At 38.4% G+C, this 17,335-nt stretch overlaps 1 protein-coding gene across 8 annotated transcripts in view; it reads right to left on the reverse strand.

The window, feature by feature from the left end:
* baz2a (bromodomain adjacent to zinc finger domain, 2A) overlaps positions 1 to 17,335 on the reverse strand; it is a 96,432-nt gene that overhangs the window by 19,946 nt on the left and 59,151 nt on the right. For 7 of the 8 annotated variants that reach the window (XM_053644382.1, XM_053644380.1, XM_053644377.1 and 4 more), the window contains exons 22-25: positions 12,357 to 12,517; positions 11,983 to 12,048; positions 11,276 to 11,562; positions 3,918 to 4,053 (exon numbers count right to left, since the gene is read on the reverse strand). In XM_053644382.1, the coding sequence (XP_053500357.1) occupies positions 3,918 to 4,053; positions 11,276 to 11,562; positions 11,983 to 12,048; positions 12,357 to 12,517 (650 nt within the window). The remainder of the gene's footprint in view (positions 1 to 3,917; positions 4,054 to 11,275; positions 11,563 to 11,982; positions 12,049 to 12,356; positions 12,518 to 17,335) is intronic. The other variant, XM_053644381.1, reaches the window with a different exon arrangement.

Genomic DNA, 17,335 nt, shown 5'->3' on the forward strand with positions numbered 1-17,335 from the left:
ATCGGCTCCGTTTATTAATATTAGGGCCCGAGCACCGCTAGTGCAAAGCCCTATTGGATCTGCTCCATTTATTATTATTATTATTAGGGCCCGAGCACTGCTGGTGTGAAGTCCTATTGGATCTGCTCCGTTTATTTAAGGCCCGAGCACCGCTGGTGCGAAGCCCTATTGGATCTGCTCCATTTATTAGGGCCTGAGCACCCATGGTGCAAAGCCCTATTGGATCTGCTCCGTTTATTCTTCTTCTTCTTTTCCGAAATAAATCGCATTTAAGAGGGCCTAAACATACCCGAAAACTCACAAAACTTTGCAGACGCATCAGAACCGGTGAAAATTTACATCTGATAGGAGTTCCAGAATTGCACGTGGCAAAATGGCTCGATAGAGCCACCTACAAATTTTCAACAATGCGCTACGCTTCACCTACATGTACGAAATTCGGTAAACATGTGTAACATGCCAATACATACAAAAACTTCGATTGAGCCCATGCCCTAAACTCAACAGGAAGTCAGCCAGTTTGATTTTTCTCGAATATTTTTGCTCCGTTTTTTGCCATCTCCAGACCTCGTACTTTAACAAACTCCTCCTAGAGATTTCATCCAATCAGCATCATATTTGGTCAGTCTAAAGGCATCGACAATATTAAATTGCGATGCTTTTGAGTTTTCATTGCACAACGTGGGGGTCTTACAAATTTCGATGTTTCGCCATGAAAAAGGAAGTTGTTATAACTCAAACATAGAGTGTTCAATCTGCTCCAAACTTCACAGGTTTGATAAAAGTCCTGGCCTGAAGACATCCACATGCCAAGATTCACTATTAGTCATAGCGCCACCTGCTGGCAACAGGAAATGATACATTTTACATTGTGATACACCCCTAACAACATGTAAGTGCTAAAAAAAAATGGAATGGCATTCCCCTGGCAGAGCAGCCCCAACGTGCACCTGGGTGCAAGGGCCCGTTCATCTTTAATTATTATTATTAGGGCCCGAGCACCAAAGGTGTCTACCAGAGGGCGCATGCACCGAAGGCGCAGGGCCCTTTTGTTTTTCTGGTGTTTATTATTAGGGCCCGAGCACCGAAGGTGCTGTGCCTCCGGTGTCCTCTGCAGGGCGCATGAAAAGGAGGTGCAGGGCCCTATTGTCTTTCTGGTGTTTATTTTTTTTTATTATTATTTATTTATTTATTAGGGCCAGAGTACCAAAGGTGCTGCGCCTCCGGTGTCCACTGGAGGGCGCATGCACCAGAGGTGCAAGGCCCTATTGCTTTTCCAGTGTTTATTATTATTATTATTTTTATGCATTCGTGTGATTTTAAGGGCCTAAACATACCCGAAAACTCACGAAACTTGGCAGACCCGTCAGAACCAGTAAAAATTTAATTATTACGTAGGGCATGGGCGTGGTCGAGGAGCTCCATAGCGCCCCTGAATGCAGGCAATGGTCGGGATGAAGTTGCTCCGATGTGCACGAGATTTACCATAGTCACTGCTCTCATGAAGTGCGACAAAGTTCACATGGTTGTATCTGACTACGCCCAACAGGAAGTCGGCCATGTTGGATGAAATGTTGGCTTTTCAAAGTTTAACATGGCTGAAAATGCATGAAACTTTGCATATGCATTTGTCTTACGACAGTAATTGATGTGATGTTGCATTTTATCATGTTGCAAATGCACATTTGACACAATTGGAACGCGCGAAAACTCAGGATATTTGGCACACTTATTAAAGTATGGCAAATGATACATTTATTTGGTCATTTAACTTAGGTGTGGCAAAATGGCTCGATAGCGGCACCTACAAAATTTCACCGATGTGCACTTTGTGCTACGTTTCACCTACATGTATGAAATTCAGTAAACATGTGTAAGACGCCAAATAAGTACGAAAAGGTCTATTGAACCCATGCCCTAAACTCAACAGGAAGTCAGCCATTTTGATTTTTGTCTTTGCTCGTTTTTTGCTATTTCCAGGCCTTGTACTTTAACGTACTCCTCCTAGAGCTTTCATTAGATCGGCATCATATTTGGTCAGTCTCATCTAAAGGCACTGATGATGCTAAATTGCGAAGCTTTTGAGTTTTTGCTGCACGGCGTGGGCGTGGCGCTCTCACAAATTTCGATGTTTCGCCACGAAAAAAGAAATTGTTATAACTCAAACACACAATGTCCAATCTCCTCCAAACTTCACGTGTTCGATAAAAGTCCTGGCCTGAAGATATCTACATGCCAATGTTCAGTTATAGTCAAAGCGCCACCTGCTGGCAACACGAACTGTCATGTTTTACACTAACTCAGACATTATGTTCAATCTTCACCAAACTTAACCTATTTGATACAAATCCTGCCCTGAAGACATCTACATACCAATATTCATTCATCATTATACCGCCACCTGCTGGCAACAGGAAGTGACATGTTAAACACTAATGTATTCCTAGCAACATATAAAAATATGCCAGCAAATTCTAAACATGCTAGCAACATGCTAGAAACATGTTAAAACGTGCTAGAAACACTTAGCTAAGTGCTAAGTAATAACTTACTGTTATAAGACAGGAAGTTATTATAACTCACACATACAATGTTCAATCTGCTTCAAACTTCACATTTTAAATTAATCCTGGCCTGAGGACATCTACATGCCAATGTTCAGTTATATTCATAGCACCACCTGCTGCAAACATGAGCTGACATGTTTTCCACTAACTCAGACATACAATGTTCAATCTACACCAAACTTCATATGTTTTAAAACTAATTCTGGCCTGAAGATATCTACATGCCAATATTCAGTTATAGTCATAGTGCAATCTGCTGGCAACAGGAAGTGTCATGTTTTACATCGTGATACAGTCCTAACAACATATAAGTGCTAAAAAAATGGAATGGCATTCCCCTGGCAGAGAAGCCCCAACGTGCAGCCGGGTGCGAGGGCCCGTTCATCGCTGCTAGCAGCTTTAATTTTTTGCTCATAACTTCTGTATAATTTGTTGTAAAATCACGAAAGTGGTATCTGCAGTTTCAGTGAGGCATACCAAGTCCGATGATACCCAATTTTACTATGTCGGCCATTTTGGGCATCGACATTTTCCATTGTATTTTAAGATGCTATATTTTAAATCAGCCACTGATAGGCACTTTCAAGTTTTACAGTGGTATCAATGATTGTATGTCATGCAATGTTTCACACATACACAGGTTATTCATATAGTAGACTTCCTAATGCTTAACAAGCCTCAAGAACCACTGGTGTCAATCAATTCATTAAATATTTGTGATTATTTAAAAAACTACTTTTGAGAACTAGTCCTATATTTTTCTTTTTTGTGAACCTCAACAAATTATAACAGGGTCATTTAAAATATGAGCAGGAGAAGTGACCCAAAAGCCTATAATTCCTAAATGAAACCTCAGAACTTATGAAATTAGGTAAGCACATGCATCTTGTGATTCTAAAGAAGCATGCAAAATTCTATAGAGATTAGGCAATAGGTAGCACCATAACAGTTATAAATGTTAATAAAAATGCTATACTTCCATGGCAAATTACCTTCTTCAATTTAAGTGCTTACATGCTTACTAAATAATCTTTTTACGCATGGACTTAGTGCTTGACCCCCGATATTTTTGTTTTGCTTTTTTTGACAAATCAGAAGGCGTGGTTCTCATTTCATTCCCCGTTACTATGTCCCCCCACCCCAAGCCCTAAATCAGGATTGGCTCCGTTTTGAGTCCCTTTTGATTGGTTCCTTGCTGCTTTGTGACTATATATTTTAAAGGGATATACAGATAAAACTGCACTGAAAAAAAGTTGTGGGTGACTACGTATTAATGTATCCTTATTATAAAGTAAATGGAATGAGCAAGACTGTCTGAATGCAATTCAGTGCCCAGTGGTATGTTCTCACCACTTTGATGATAGATTTCTCCCAGGCAATGGCTCTTTCCAGCTGCAGCAGACACAAGGAGAGCTGCGATGCACTTCGGCAGCGGTCCAGGGCTTGCCTCCAAGTCCTCAACCTGGGGGTGATCTCATTCTCCAGGCTACAAACAGACCAATACAAACAACAAAGTAACAAACCCAAATAGATAGCACTCCTATTAAATTTAATATAAACAAAAAAAAAAAGATCCCATCAAAAAGTGAATTCCTGTCTTGCGCTCAGCATTCCTGAATAGGTTCCTCCTATATACCATGACCCAGACCAGGATAACGTGGTTATTGATGATAAACGAATGAATGAGGAAAAAATTATGTTTTACTAAAATGAAGCTTTGTTCTTTTCACACTTGTGAGATACAGAAGGATTTTAATTAACAAATATACAGCAAAACAATACATCAGCCTCATAATGCTGATCGTTGTCTGGCTGCTTTTCACCTGTAGACAACTACAGCAAAACTTGGGAAACTCTCAAAACAAAGGTTAGAATTGGTTTCTTTTTTAAAATGAGTTATAATACATAATATAATACAATTACATACAAAATTCAAAGTTCAAGGCCATAAGAATGATAAGTCCTTAGGCAACAACACTTGTATACCATACATCTGCATGTTTTCAGAACCACTGGTGTGATCATATAAATATATCATGCTCATCCCAAGACTCCCTGGAAACGACAAGATCATACTGAACAGCTTGTATTCTTTCAACAAATTTAGTACTCTTTGCCTTTTCATAACTCCATGTAGGTATCTAAGCAGCTACCTATAGGCACCACCAATTTCTGCATCCTATAGGATGAATGGGGAAGGTGACTCCACCTGAAACCCCTCCTGGGATAAAAACTGGAAGGGGACACTCAGCCTCTCTCATGCTGGGCTCAGTTGTAAGTAGAGCTGTAACAACTAATTGATAAAATAGATAATAATCGATTATGAAAATCGTTGTGAATGAATCTCATTATCGATTAGTTGGTCTGCGCGCAGTATGTTTACTCATTACGTTATTTCTGTTCTGAAAACATGCTTTGGAGAGTAAATAATAAAATTGTGTCCCATGCACATTGTACTCTACCCTCTAGTGCAGTGTTTCTCAATGGGGGTCTGCAGTGTAACTGCAGGGGGTCCGTAGGAAAGTTTTAATGTTTAAATAATATCATACATAACAAAACATATTCAAATGAGATGTTTTAAAATTAATCAATTTGGTTATTCACGTGCATTCACAAATATCATGTTAGCTGAGGTGACAATCGTTCAATGATGGATTTATTTTAAAGGTATTTACAAAGGAAATGATAATTTGCAAAACCCTGAATGGTAGACAAGTCTCCCACTGATGGATAAAATAAACAAAAAATAATTCAGATAGTCAAATTAAATGTCACACCAACAATAAAATTTAAAAAATAAAATCTTGAAATTTTTGATAGAATTTTTGATTGTCCAATGTTAATATTTTTAATGTTAAATATTAATAAAATAAAGCAACATGTATAGAAATGACTGCTAAATATTTGGCCTATAATTGTTGTGGAGTGGGGGATCCTTGTGGATTGTTCGAAATATGCTAGGGGTCCAGAGCTCACAAAAGGTTGAGAACCATTGGTCTAGTGTATGAATTTTAGAAAGGTAATATCGTCTCAAATGGAACGCATTAGTTTTTTACTAACCGGAAGTATAAGCCGCTTCCTAGTCAGTGGCACATGACGCCGCTAGCTTTACCAGACACTCAGAGTCACTGACAAAGACTTTCTTCAGTTTACTGTTTGTCAGCGTTACCTTTTATTCAAAACTTGACCTCAGTCATCATCAGACGGAGGCGTAATCGTCACTGTGTCTGAGGGAGTGACTGAGAAAGAAAGTGTGCAACCTCCAAGTCCTCAAAGGCAGGGAAGCATTTTACACCCTGAACAAGATCAAACTTTATAAAGTGGAGTTTGTGTAGCACTGAAGCATGACAGTGCTGCACAAGCACAAACTTATGTTTATATCCAAAATGCTCCACTGTGTGCAAGGGCATGGGGAAACTGGTGCAAGTTGCTTAAAAGGTATAGTTTAATTTAAGTTTATTGTCATTATAGGCTGTACTTGCGCGCTTTCAGTGTAAATTCTGTTGTTTAATATAATGGAAGTGATCTGTTAGTAACGAGGCTTCTTTGCTCCTCACTCGCAGTGGGAGCGCAAATAAGATCTGTAATGTCTAATTAAGACACTATGATCAAAAGTAAAACAATATGTCTAAACAATTTTTTAGACATAAAATTTAGATGTAAGTTTTTATTATTAATTTAGGACTGCAGTTTAATTCAGTGCTTTTAGTGCATCCATAAAAAGTAATGCATAAATACTATTTTTATATATATATGTGTGTGTGTATATATATGCACACACACACACACACACACACACACACACATATATATATATATATATATATATATATATAAGTTTATATAAGTATTACTTTTTATGGACACAAAAAAAGCACTGAATTAAGCTACAGTCCTAAATTAATAGTAGGTATTCTGGTGTGTATCAGGTTCTTTTCAGTCTTATATAACTGGACAACAGTTAAGTTTTATTCTGAAGTTTATATTTGTAACACTCAGTTTGTGGATTTTATTTTAAATAAACGATAAAATGGTACTGAAAGTTTGCCCCTGCCCCCCATCCAATTAATCGATAAAAAATAATTGGCCAACTAATCGATTATGAAAATAATCGTTAGTTGCAACCCTAATTGTGAGCGGACCATAAGTGACGAGCTTTGCAGAAACAACTTGGTCAAAAAGCCAATAGTCTTTGAGCACCTGGGCACCATATGCAACAGGACATAATTCCAATAAACTGAAATGCATTCACCCTTTGTTTCTTATTACAAAATTTATAGTTAATATTGCTATTCATTTTTCTTGCAAGTTGAACCCACCTACTGCCAAAATAGTTGAGATTAAAGCACGGAGTGTCCAGATCCTTCTGTGCGCTTGAAAATAAGATTATACATTCTATTTTTGGGACAAACTGATCTACAGGGATCCTGCTGAGCCAGACCATTCTAGGCACTTCCTGTATCTCTTTTGCATCAGTGCACCTTGGATCTTGTGAGTCAATGAACAGGACTCCTGTGTGCAGGCAAGACTAGCTCAAAGTGAGACTGAACAACTGGGCTTAATTAGCTATAGAAAATATAGTTTATTCCCTTCTATACCTGTGGCCAGAAGGAAGGGGGTTGAAATATTGATAAAGTGGGTGGTCTGGATCATTTAAAATTTTATGTGCATTCCGGACCGTATATGAAATGACACAGTCTGATTAATTAGGGGTGGGAATATCAATATTTTTTCTCGCTAAATTATTTATCTTCAAGAATTTGTTCTTACTGGTAACTGTTAGCATATGGAAAAAACAAATGGCACCATACATAAGAACTGGCTCAATAATACTTCGATACAGAAGAAGAAGCAGACTAGGCTGAACAGACAGATATTTAATTTACGAATAACTGAAGGTCTCTGTTGACAGTACTTGTAAATACCTAGAGTGTGCTGATTGAAGTTGAGATGTTTATCCAATTTAATGCCCAGATATCTGAAATGCCCCAGCCTTTCAACCATCTCTCCTTTAATGATAATACTAGAAGGATGGGTCAGTGTTTTGGAAGAGCTAAAAACCAGTTCCTTAGTCTTTGCGATATTAAGGTGGAGAAAGTTAACATCACACCATGTACTAAAATGTGCTATGGAGCGTTGATAGTCCAAAAAAGAATCATTGTCCTTATTAAGCAATGCAAGAATGGCAGTATCATCTGCATGTTTAAAGTAATGAGTGGTGGTGACTGGACTCTGACAGTCATTTGTATAGAGAATATAAAGAAGTGGACTATGTACACACCCCTGAGGGGCGCCAGTGTTGACAACAATAATGGGCGATAATGCATTGTCCACCTTTACCACTTGTGGTCTTTTAGAAAGGAAATTATAAACCCAGTGTACTAGTGGTGATGGAGCTTGCAGACACTGTAGTTTCTTAATAACCTGATGATGCTGAATTGAGTTAAAGGTGGCGCTAAAGTCAATGAAAAGAAGTCTGGCATAATTTCCAGGAATATTCAGTTGTTGAAGAAGACAGTGCAAGATACAAGCCACTGCATCCTCTGTACTTCTCTTCCGCTTATATGCAAATTGGAGGCAATCCAAAAAGGGTGAAACATATGGAAGCATAATGTTTTGAACCATTTTCTCAAAGCATTTCATTAGGATCGAAGTTAATGATATCGGCCTGTAGTGATTTAACTCTGTTGGATGAGGTTTTTTGGGAATAGGAATAACTGATGTTTTCCATGTGACTAGAATTGTTGAAGTACAAAGTGATCGAAGAAAAAGAGAATGAAGAATGGGGGTTAATTCCAGAGTACAGTTTTTCAAGACCCAACCTGGAATTCCATCTGGCCCCAGGAGCCTTATTCAGTTTGCACCTAATAATCTGGAAAAAGACATCCTGCTTAGTTAGAAGGGACTCATAATCCAGTTCTTGAGAAGGCAAAGAATCCAAAAGGCTGTCACACTCTGCTGAAAAATCAGAAGTATCAAAAGGGGCATACAATTTATTAAGATTAGCAGCAAAGGTGGTGGGATCTGGTACAGTAAGAGATCTGACTCGCTGAAAAGCCTGTTAGGTGTTCATATTTGCAAATGATCAAACTCACTACACATCTGGTGTGTTTTATTGTCAATATGAAATTATACAATAACCTCAGTAATGCAGTGATATTCAAGCATTTTTGTATAGCCGAGACAGGTGGTTAATGGCTAAAATACCTCATGCAGCTCTAGACTACAGCTCTATTTTCACGTTTTCACGTTTCTATTTTATCACTTCAGCATGTTTACTCATTTCCTCACTGTGTAAATCTATATTGATCTTAGATCTAGTTTGTCCTACACTGAAGTTAATATCACAGTTCTGTCGAATTCTCGAATCTGATCTGATACAAAGTGATACATTTTTTATAACACCATCTCTGACAACAATAATTCATTAATGTAATCATTTCAATGTTATAATTTCTATAGTAACTACTCACACAGGGACTGACAGTGCCCTCCAATAATATTGGCACCTTTGGTAAATATGAGCAAAGAAGGCTTTGAAAAATTGTCTTTATTGTTTAACCTTTTGATCTTTTGTTTAAAAAATTCACAAACATTCTGCTCTCATGGATATCAAACAATTGCAAACAACACAGGTTTATCAAAAAAAAATTGTTAAATATCTGTGCAACAATTATTGGCACCGCTATGAATTTATATGAGAAAAATATATTTGAAGTATATTCCCCTTGAAATTTAATTTTTTTTTAGTATACCTGGGTGACTAGGAACAAGAAATTGTTCAATCATGACTTCCTGTTGTACAGGGGTATAAATATGAGGTAACACATAGGCCAAATTCCCTTTGTCAGTCATAACAATGGGTAAGACCAAGGAATGTAGCTGTGATGTGCTGCAAAAGGTTGTTGAGCATCACAAAATGGGATGTGGCTATAAGAAAATAGCACAAGCTATTGAAAATGCCCATTTCCACCATCAGGGCAATAATTAAGAAGTTCCAGTCAACTGGAAATGTTATAAATCAACCTGGAAGAGGATATGTCTCTAAGTTTAAAAACATCCGATGATCTCAGCCGCTTATATCCTGTCAATAAAAAGAGGGCAGGAAAACACATCGATTTTGCGCTGTGTGTAAAGATGATGTCTCTTGTGTGGAATGACGACAAAACTGCAGTTTGTAAGCTCTGTAAGCTCTGCACTGCTAAGATTGTACACTGGAAGTGAGCGGCAGTGAAGCAGGAGTTTCAGCGACAAGTCTAATTTATTATTTTTTTCCCCCCTCGCTGCCCACTCGCCAAATTAAAGCACTAGTACACCGTTGAAAGATTTAAATGAAGATGAGTTGGCAAAAAAGTATATATTGCACAGAAAAATATATTTGTAGAGTAGAATATTTCATATCCAGTTAATGTTAATATATAATTTTTATTAATATATATTATATATTACCAGTTTCACGTTCAATGATGAAGTAGAAATGCTTTTGTTTGTGGTGAGTGAATATAAGCCTACCGGAGGTTTATTAGAATTCAGTCAATGTTGATATGAATTAATAACATTCAATAAGTTAAGAAATCTTACTTTAATTTTCAGAATTTATTTAATGTGTTAATGTTAATTTGAGTAATGTGTTGTCTGTTTATGAGACCAGTTACTGTGAAACAACTTGCTGAAATGGAGAGAATAAAGTTTTTATTTGCATTTCTTTCAGAATTCTTTTTAATTAATTATTATTAATTTATAATAAGGCATAAAAGGCAGAACTATCGGTATCGGCCGATATCACACTGAATAATCGGCGATCGGTATCAGCTGAGAAATTTAGTATTGGTGCATCTCTAATCAAAATCAACACAAAAATTGTTTACTGACCACAAAATCAAGGTCCTGCAATGGCCATCCCAGTCCCCTGACTTGAAACCCATTGAAAACCTGTGGGGTGAACTGAAGAGGAGAGCCTACTAGCGTTTGAAAGATCTGGAGAGATTCTGTATGGAGGAATGGTCTCAGATCCCTTGCCATGTATTCTCCAACCTCATTAGGCACTATAAGAGAAGAGTTATCTTGGCAAGGGAGGTAGCACAAAGTATTGACTAAAAGGGTGCCAATAATTGTTGCACACCTATATTTAACAAATTTTTTTTTGATAAACCTGTGTTTTATTTGCAATTGTTTGATATCCAAGAGAGCAGAGTACTTTTGTTTAAACTTTTGATCTTTTGTTAAAAAACATTAATTAACATAAATGTAATGATGGGACTGGTAGTTAAAAAAAGTAGTAAAATATGTGAAACACTAGAATAGAAACTTCATAGTTTAGCCCACCTGCAAGGTAACATGTCTATGTGTAGGCTACAGTTCAAAAGTTCTTTTGTCATAATCTTTGTCATTCTGTTATTATTAATAAGTTAATTTCCTTAATTGTAATTTAAATAGGTAATAAAATAAAAATTAAATAAATATTAAACTGTTAATGGAACATGGAATAATCATTCAATTAGCCAATTATTTACTAAAATGGTTGTTTGCTGCAGCCCTACTCAGAATACATTATTACACTACATTAACTACCGCTTTTTAGGCTAGTTAATTAGGATTATGGGTAACCAAAATATGGGTCTGAGCAACTTTAACAAAAACATGTAAGATGCTAATTTTTTCTTCCATTTTCTTTTATTATTTCACTTTTTTTGTGAATCATATTTTACCTGATCGTGTCCATGGCAATCTCCTCTCCTCCAGGTGGAGATGTGAGAGGAACTAAGCGCATCACCTCAGCAAGATTCCACAGTGGTGCTTTGAGGTAGCGTCGCTCAATATTCCTCTCCAGGTTAGTGAGGCGGATCACAGCCAGATCCAGGGGGTTTGTGGGTACACGCAAGAGGTCCCACCACTCTTTTTTGCTCCTCACCATCCAGTCTTCCCTGGGGTCCACCTCATGTTCGTAATATTGCAGGTCTTCCCTGGTAGAGTCGGGCTCTGGAGGAGTGAAAACCTGAACAAGGAAAAAAGGATAGATAGAACAGGAAGATAGAGAAAATAGGAACAACAAAGAAGAACAGATAAAGCTAAGGTTAAACCAGTCTATGAAGAATACTAACAAGAATAAGCTACCACTCAAAGTTCAAACTACTTACAAAAAATTATTATTAATGACTGACAATATATTCTTAAACATATAGAAGTCCATATAATTAAAATATATTGATATGTTCCTCCTGTCTAAGCTCTTTAGAATTGTGGGAGGTTAGAACTGGGGCAATAGGAGAGGGGTTCAATCAACATGCAACATTGGTTAGTTTATCCTGGGCATCTACCGATTAATATTTTAGTGTTTCTCTGGCATCACTTCATAATTTTTAAACATATTTGTCATAATGTTTAAAACCTAACATTGCTATACTTTTCTCCATACCTGAAATCCTGCAGATGATGATTCGGCTGCACTGTCAGTGTCGCTTGATCCAATCAGGGGAGCCATCTTTGAATATAAAGTGTTTATATTACAATGCAATGACTATCCTAAGAGTCTTCTTGTCAGGCTATGAGCACACAGCTCCTAAAGCTACTCAGTATCAGCACCTTAGTGTACTAAGAGCATGTTGATTTCAAGGATGCCAATCAAATGGGGGTCAAGTACAGTTCAAAAGGCCACATTTAAGAAACTTTTAAATCTGACACCATTGGCCCTGGAGGGAAATTGCTGTCTACCAGCAACAAGCATTAAAGCCCAAATTAATATTCAATAGGTTTTCTCTGCCTTTTTAATAACACCCTTTTATGCCTCACCTTAAGCTGCAGATCAGCTCCCACCATCCTGTGTTCCAGATCCTCCACCATCTGCAGGATGCTAATGTCAATCTGCATGGCACACTTCTGCTCTACCCATGGCTGCTTCACTGCCTCCAGCAAGGGTCTGTCATCCTCCACCTTCAGATGAAAGACAGGATCTGATGTATACAAAAGAATGAGAAATTATGTAGGGATGTGAGATCAAACACTTCTCCAACTTAAACAATTTCAAAGTATGGACCATCAATAGTGCTATGCATTTATTATGACTATGTCCACAATACAAGGCTTACTGGTTTTACACTTCCTGTGCTAACGTTGGGCTCTGGACTGTGCTGACTACTGTGGTGAGCACAGCTCTGAACCGGGGGGGTCGAGCTCTAAACTGTACCCGGTAACCCTTTTCTATGGTAGACAGAACCCATGGAGAAACATTTGGCAGTAGTTTCCACACTGCCATATGGCCTTTTAGTGATGTTAACTTTTCCACATTCCATTGGAGCTAAAGCATCAGATTTTCGTTGAGTCGTGACAGAGCCGTGACAGCTCGCTGACCAAAGAACACTGAAAACTTGGGACAGCATTGGCTAGGGGAGGCCCTACAATAGTACTGGGGGCTAACTGCCCTAACAACCTCATGTCCCCTGATACATCCCTCTACGGCCCCTCAGGACCGCTCCTCCTTTGTCTGCTTGGCCTTTATGACCATACTCAGATCAGGCCTAGAAGCAGACTGCGACTGTGGCCGCCCCGGTTCCCTTGGCTGTCTGCGGGGGAAGGCAGGTCGCCACACTTGCCTTCTGTGCCTCCCTCGCACTAGCACTGGTGAACTCGACACAATAGGGAAGGAACTGGCTGAATGCCGCCGTATGATGAGCTCACTCAGCAGGTCTATCTGGTAGGCCTGCAACACTGCCATTGCATGCAGTGACCCACAAGCAAGATCCACTAACGCATAGGCCTTGCCCACCAGCGCCGCAGTGACCTTACATGGCTTGAATGGCAAAGCCGGAACCCGTAATTTACCTGCTGTCTATGGAGAGAGGTAGCTTGCAAACACCTCCTCCACCTTCAGCATAGCTAAATAGCCGTGCCGTTCATTCCCCACGATGGCCGAACGATCAGACATTGCGGTGTTATAAATACGGCTTATGTAAGGTTTTCTCCAGAGTGTGATATTTTGTCAATCACTTCTGGAAAAAAAAGGAGAGTTTTCTGCAGTGTGAGGGAGATATATTATCACTGGGGAGAAAAAAGCTCATCCAGCCTTAGTAATCACTTCAAGCAGCTCTCAGATTTTAACACACCCCTCTAGAGAGGAAATTATTATTTATAATAATTATTTATAGCGGAAGGAGGAGTCGCGACATGAGCTCCAAAATCTGGCAGAGAGCCGGACCCGGAAGACAGAGAAAGAGATAGAATAGCGCTCATCTCCGGCTCCTCTTCCAGATCCATACGCGATCCCCAGGATCTGAACCGGCTGGCTGCTTCTTTTTCTTTTTTTGAAAAGATACAGAGAAAATGAAGGGACTTTTTGTGAGCGTTACACAAACGACTGACATGCAGTCTCGCTGAAGATAATAAGGCTAACGGCGCGGTTCACAGGTGCTGTTTTAATATCACGTGAAGTGCTTAATTGAACTTGATCACGGCAGGCCTATAAATAGGCATGATGTTACACAAGCTTCAGATACTAGTCACGCGCGAGGGCGCTTCCCAAAGCTACTTTTTTTTTTGGGAAACCCAGTGATTATAGACAGTGACTATGTTTAAGTAAATCTAATTATTGAATTTATTCTGAATAAGATAATATTTTGATTAAGGTGTATACATCATGTTCCCGTTTTACACGTTATAGAACATAGTTCGATTAACATCACATGTCATTACGTCCCCACGCCACACCGTCCGACGTTCCCTCCAGAATTTCACCTATCAACATACAGTTCGTCTTCGTTATGGTACCTTATACAGTTTTGGGTGTTTCATTTTTCATTTTACGAAAGCTTCAAGTGCAGTTAATTACTTGTCATGCTATACATGCAAACAGACAACTGCTTGAAGCCACAGGCTGTGTCTGAAACTGCATACTTACCTACTATATAGTATATAGAAATACGTGTATTTTGCCTACTATATAGTAGGTAAGTATGCGGTTTCGGACACAGCCGTGCTCTCTCGGTTGCCATCAAATGGTTGAGCACTGCCGTGTGTGATCATGTCCTGTCGCAAAATGCGGCGAAAACTCCCACACGGCGTTAATAGTGTGATTAAGGTGTATATGTGTCTATAATGCACTTCGATAATGCAACTAAAATAGGAATACTCCACATGTCTTAATTCGATTTGTGTTTACTTCGCGTATGACTTTAGCCAGATTAAGGTAATCAAAAATCACTGTTTACATGGTAGTTTCTTAATCAGAGTATTGTTTTAATCAAGTTAATATCGGATTATTGTTGTCCATGTAAACATACTGAATGATAGAGGCCGCATTGCGGCTGGATCGTACATCAACTTCGCTGCCATATTGGACCGGGCAACTTGCCACAATTCTCAGGCAGCTGTACTGGAAAAAAGATGCCTGTCTCATGTGCAGCTTGGAGCACAATCCAAACCAGATCTCGGGGAATTACCTTTCACAGGGAAGATTGAACAGTTGTTTCTGGTTGTATAACTAGTTGGCCACCAGAGTCAAACTATAAATTGCTAGCGAGAACGCTAGTTAGATATAGAAAATTAGACTTTACAAGAAGTCATATAAAGTTTACATTTCTTATAGTCTCAGCTTATGTTCTTATTTTCTACAATTGAGATTTATATTTCCGTTTTTCTTCAAACTGACTTTTGTGACGAGCAACTCGTTTCAGCTCAGGGACTGACATACATATTGTGAATGTGACTAGTGAGCTGGCTCCCAAAGAGAAGCATTTAAGGAGGCAGTGGGAAGTAGCTTTAAGAAGGGAAGGATTTTTCGCTAGTGAGTCTTCCATGCTATGCAGTGAGCACTTCAAGCCAGAGTACTTTAACAGGACAGATCAGACTGTCAGGATTAGAGATGGTGCTAAACCTTCAGTTTCCCAACTCAACTCAGTAGGTGTATTGATAGGCTAAAATTACTTGATTGCTTGTCATCAAATCGTGGCTTGTTTATGTTTATATATATTTATATTAACGCGTTAACACATGCAATTATTCTAAAACTTTTAACACATTTTTTTTTTTGCAAATTAATCATTTGATCAAGTTTGACCCTAACTTCTTCCCGCAGACTGCTCTGTTGAACAGCAAGTTACATTATAAAAAGCTTCCAGATGGAAGTTTTGATAAAAACCGAAGTTGTGTGCACTTATTGCAGTGATTAACTGTCCTTCCACCAAAGCATGACAAGTCTGAAGTAACATCTTCAGGCGAAACACTTTTTTTTGATGTTACCAAATATGCTAGTGCTGAAACAGGGTCAACAAGCCGTGCTCATCAAACGACACTGGCGGAATGCAGCCGGGGCAAGTTTGTCAACAAAATGACAACAGCAAAGCTAACTAGTGCAATCGCTAAATGGATCGCCACAGACTGCAGGCCCATCACCATAGATCAGGAGCAGGGGCTTCAAGACATCATTCAGAGTGCCACAGGCGACCCATCATACAAGCTACCTTCAATTGGAACTATTGTTACGAGAATACATGAACTGTACGACGCTGAAAAAGCTACGAAAGTGAAGAAGTTGGCAGAAGGTACTATTATTGCACTTGCTGGAGACCACTGGACATCAGTAAGTAACCATAACTACTTCAGTGCAACAGCACACCTAATCGATGACAACTGGAAGCTGCACTCATTCACTCTATGCGTGTTAAAAACAGAAGAAAGGCATTTTGCCGAAGCATGCGCTAGCCAGTTTCTCAAAGTTGCAAATGAGTGGGACATAACGGGCAAGGTCACAACTATAGGAAAAGACAGCGCTTGCAATATGATTGCCGCTGCAAGGAGTCTACCATTCGAGCATGTGCCGGGTGTGGCGCACACGACACAAAGGGTGATTTATAGGACAACGGATTTTTTTGTGACCAATTGTTTTTTATCGGTTTTATATAAAGGAGGTCAATTACAGATTGCCCAGATTCTTCACATGAAACATATAAAAACTAACCCCCCACCAACCCTGGCGGTCCCCCTAGTCCAAGCCACTGACCCTTACAATTAAAACAAATTCTTTCTTTTCTCACATAGTGTAAATCTTTAAAAGAAAAATAAATGCGTATATAAATGAATAAAATAAGAAGCTGGAAAGGTTACGTGAAAGTATGCCATTTAAAATAATTGTAAAAACAGCTATGTAGATTGCAGTATGTAAGCCACAGTATAAGTAAAGTAAGTACATAGAACAGAGGTCTAAAAGTCCAAATTATATCTAATTTCTAAAAAAAAAAAAAAAAAAAAAAGGTACTTTCACTAACTTATATATATATATATATATATATATATATATATATATATATATAAAATTCTCAGTCATAATTGTAACTGGTGGGACAGTGAAACAGGTCAGTAAGAAATTATTAGTTGCTCAATAAGACCTATTATAAAATTGTAAACAATATAGAAACATTTTTCCCCTAGCGTCAACAATGTTCATTCAATGTTCTGAAGATGGAAAAAGTCAAACTGCATTAGGAATAGGCAGTGATTTCAGTCATTGTAAAATAATGCTCCAAAGCATTCATTTATTTTTTGATCTACAGTTAAATAAAAGTAATATAAATGGGGTGTCCATCAACTGAAAGCAGGCTGTCAGAGTTTTAATTTAAAGTAAATTTGTATTTAGTTACTTTGGTTTCTGCATAAATAAGAATTTATGTCATCAAATCACAAGTCTGTTTTGATATGATGGTCAGAAGCTGTACTAAATGGCAAATAACCCAACAATCACAAAAATGACACTTTTATATATGTAATTTATTAGATCCTTA

The sequence above is a fragment of the Ictalurus furcatus genome, chromosome 15, assembly GCF_023375685.1.
Source record: "Ictalurus furcatus strain D&B chromosome 15, Billie_1.0, whole genome shotgun sequence".
Taxonomy (NCBI): Eukaryota; Metazoa; Chordata; class Actinopteri; order Siluriformes; family Ictaluridae; genus Ictalurus; species Ictalurus furcatus.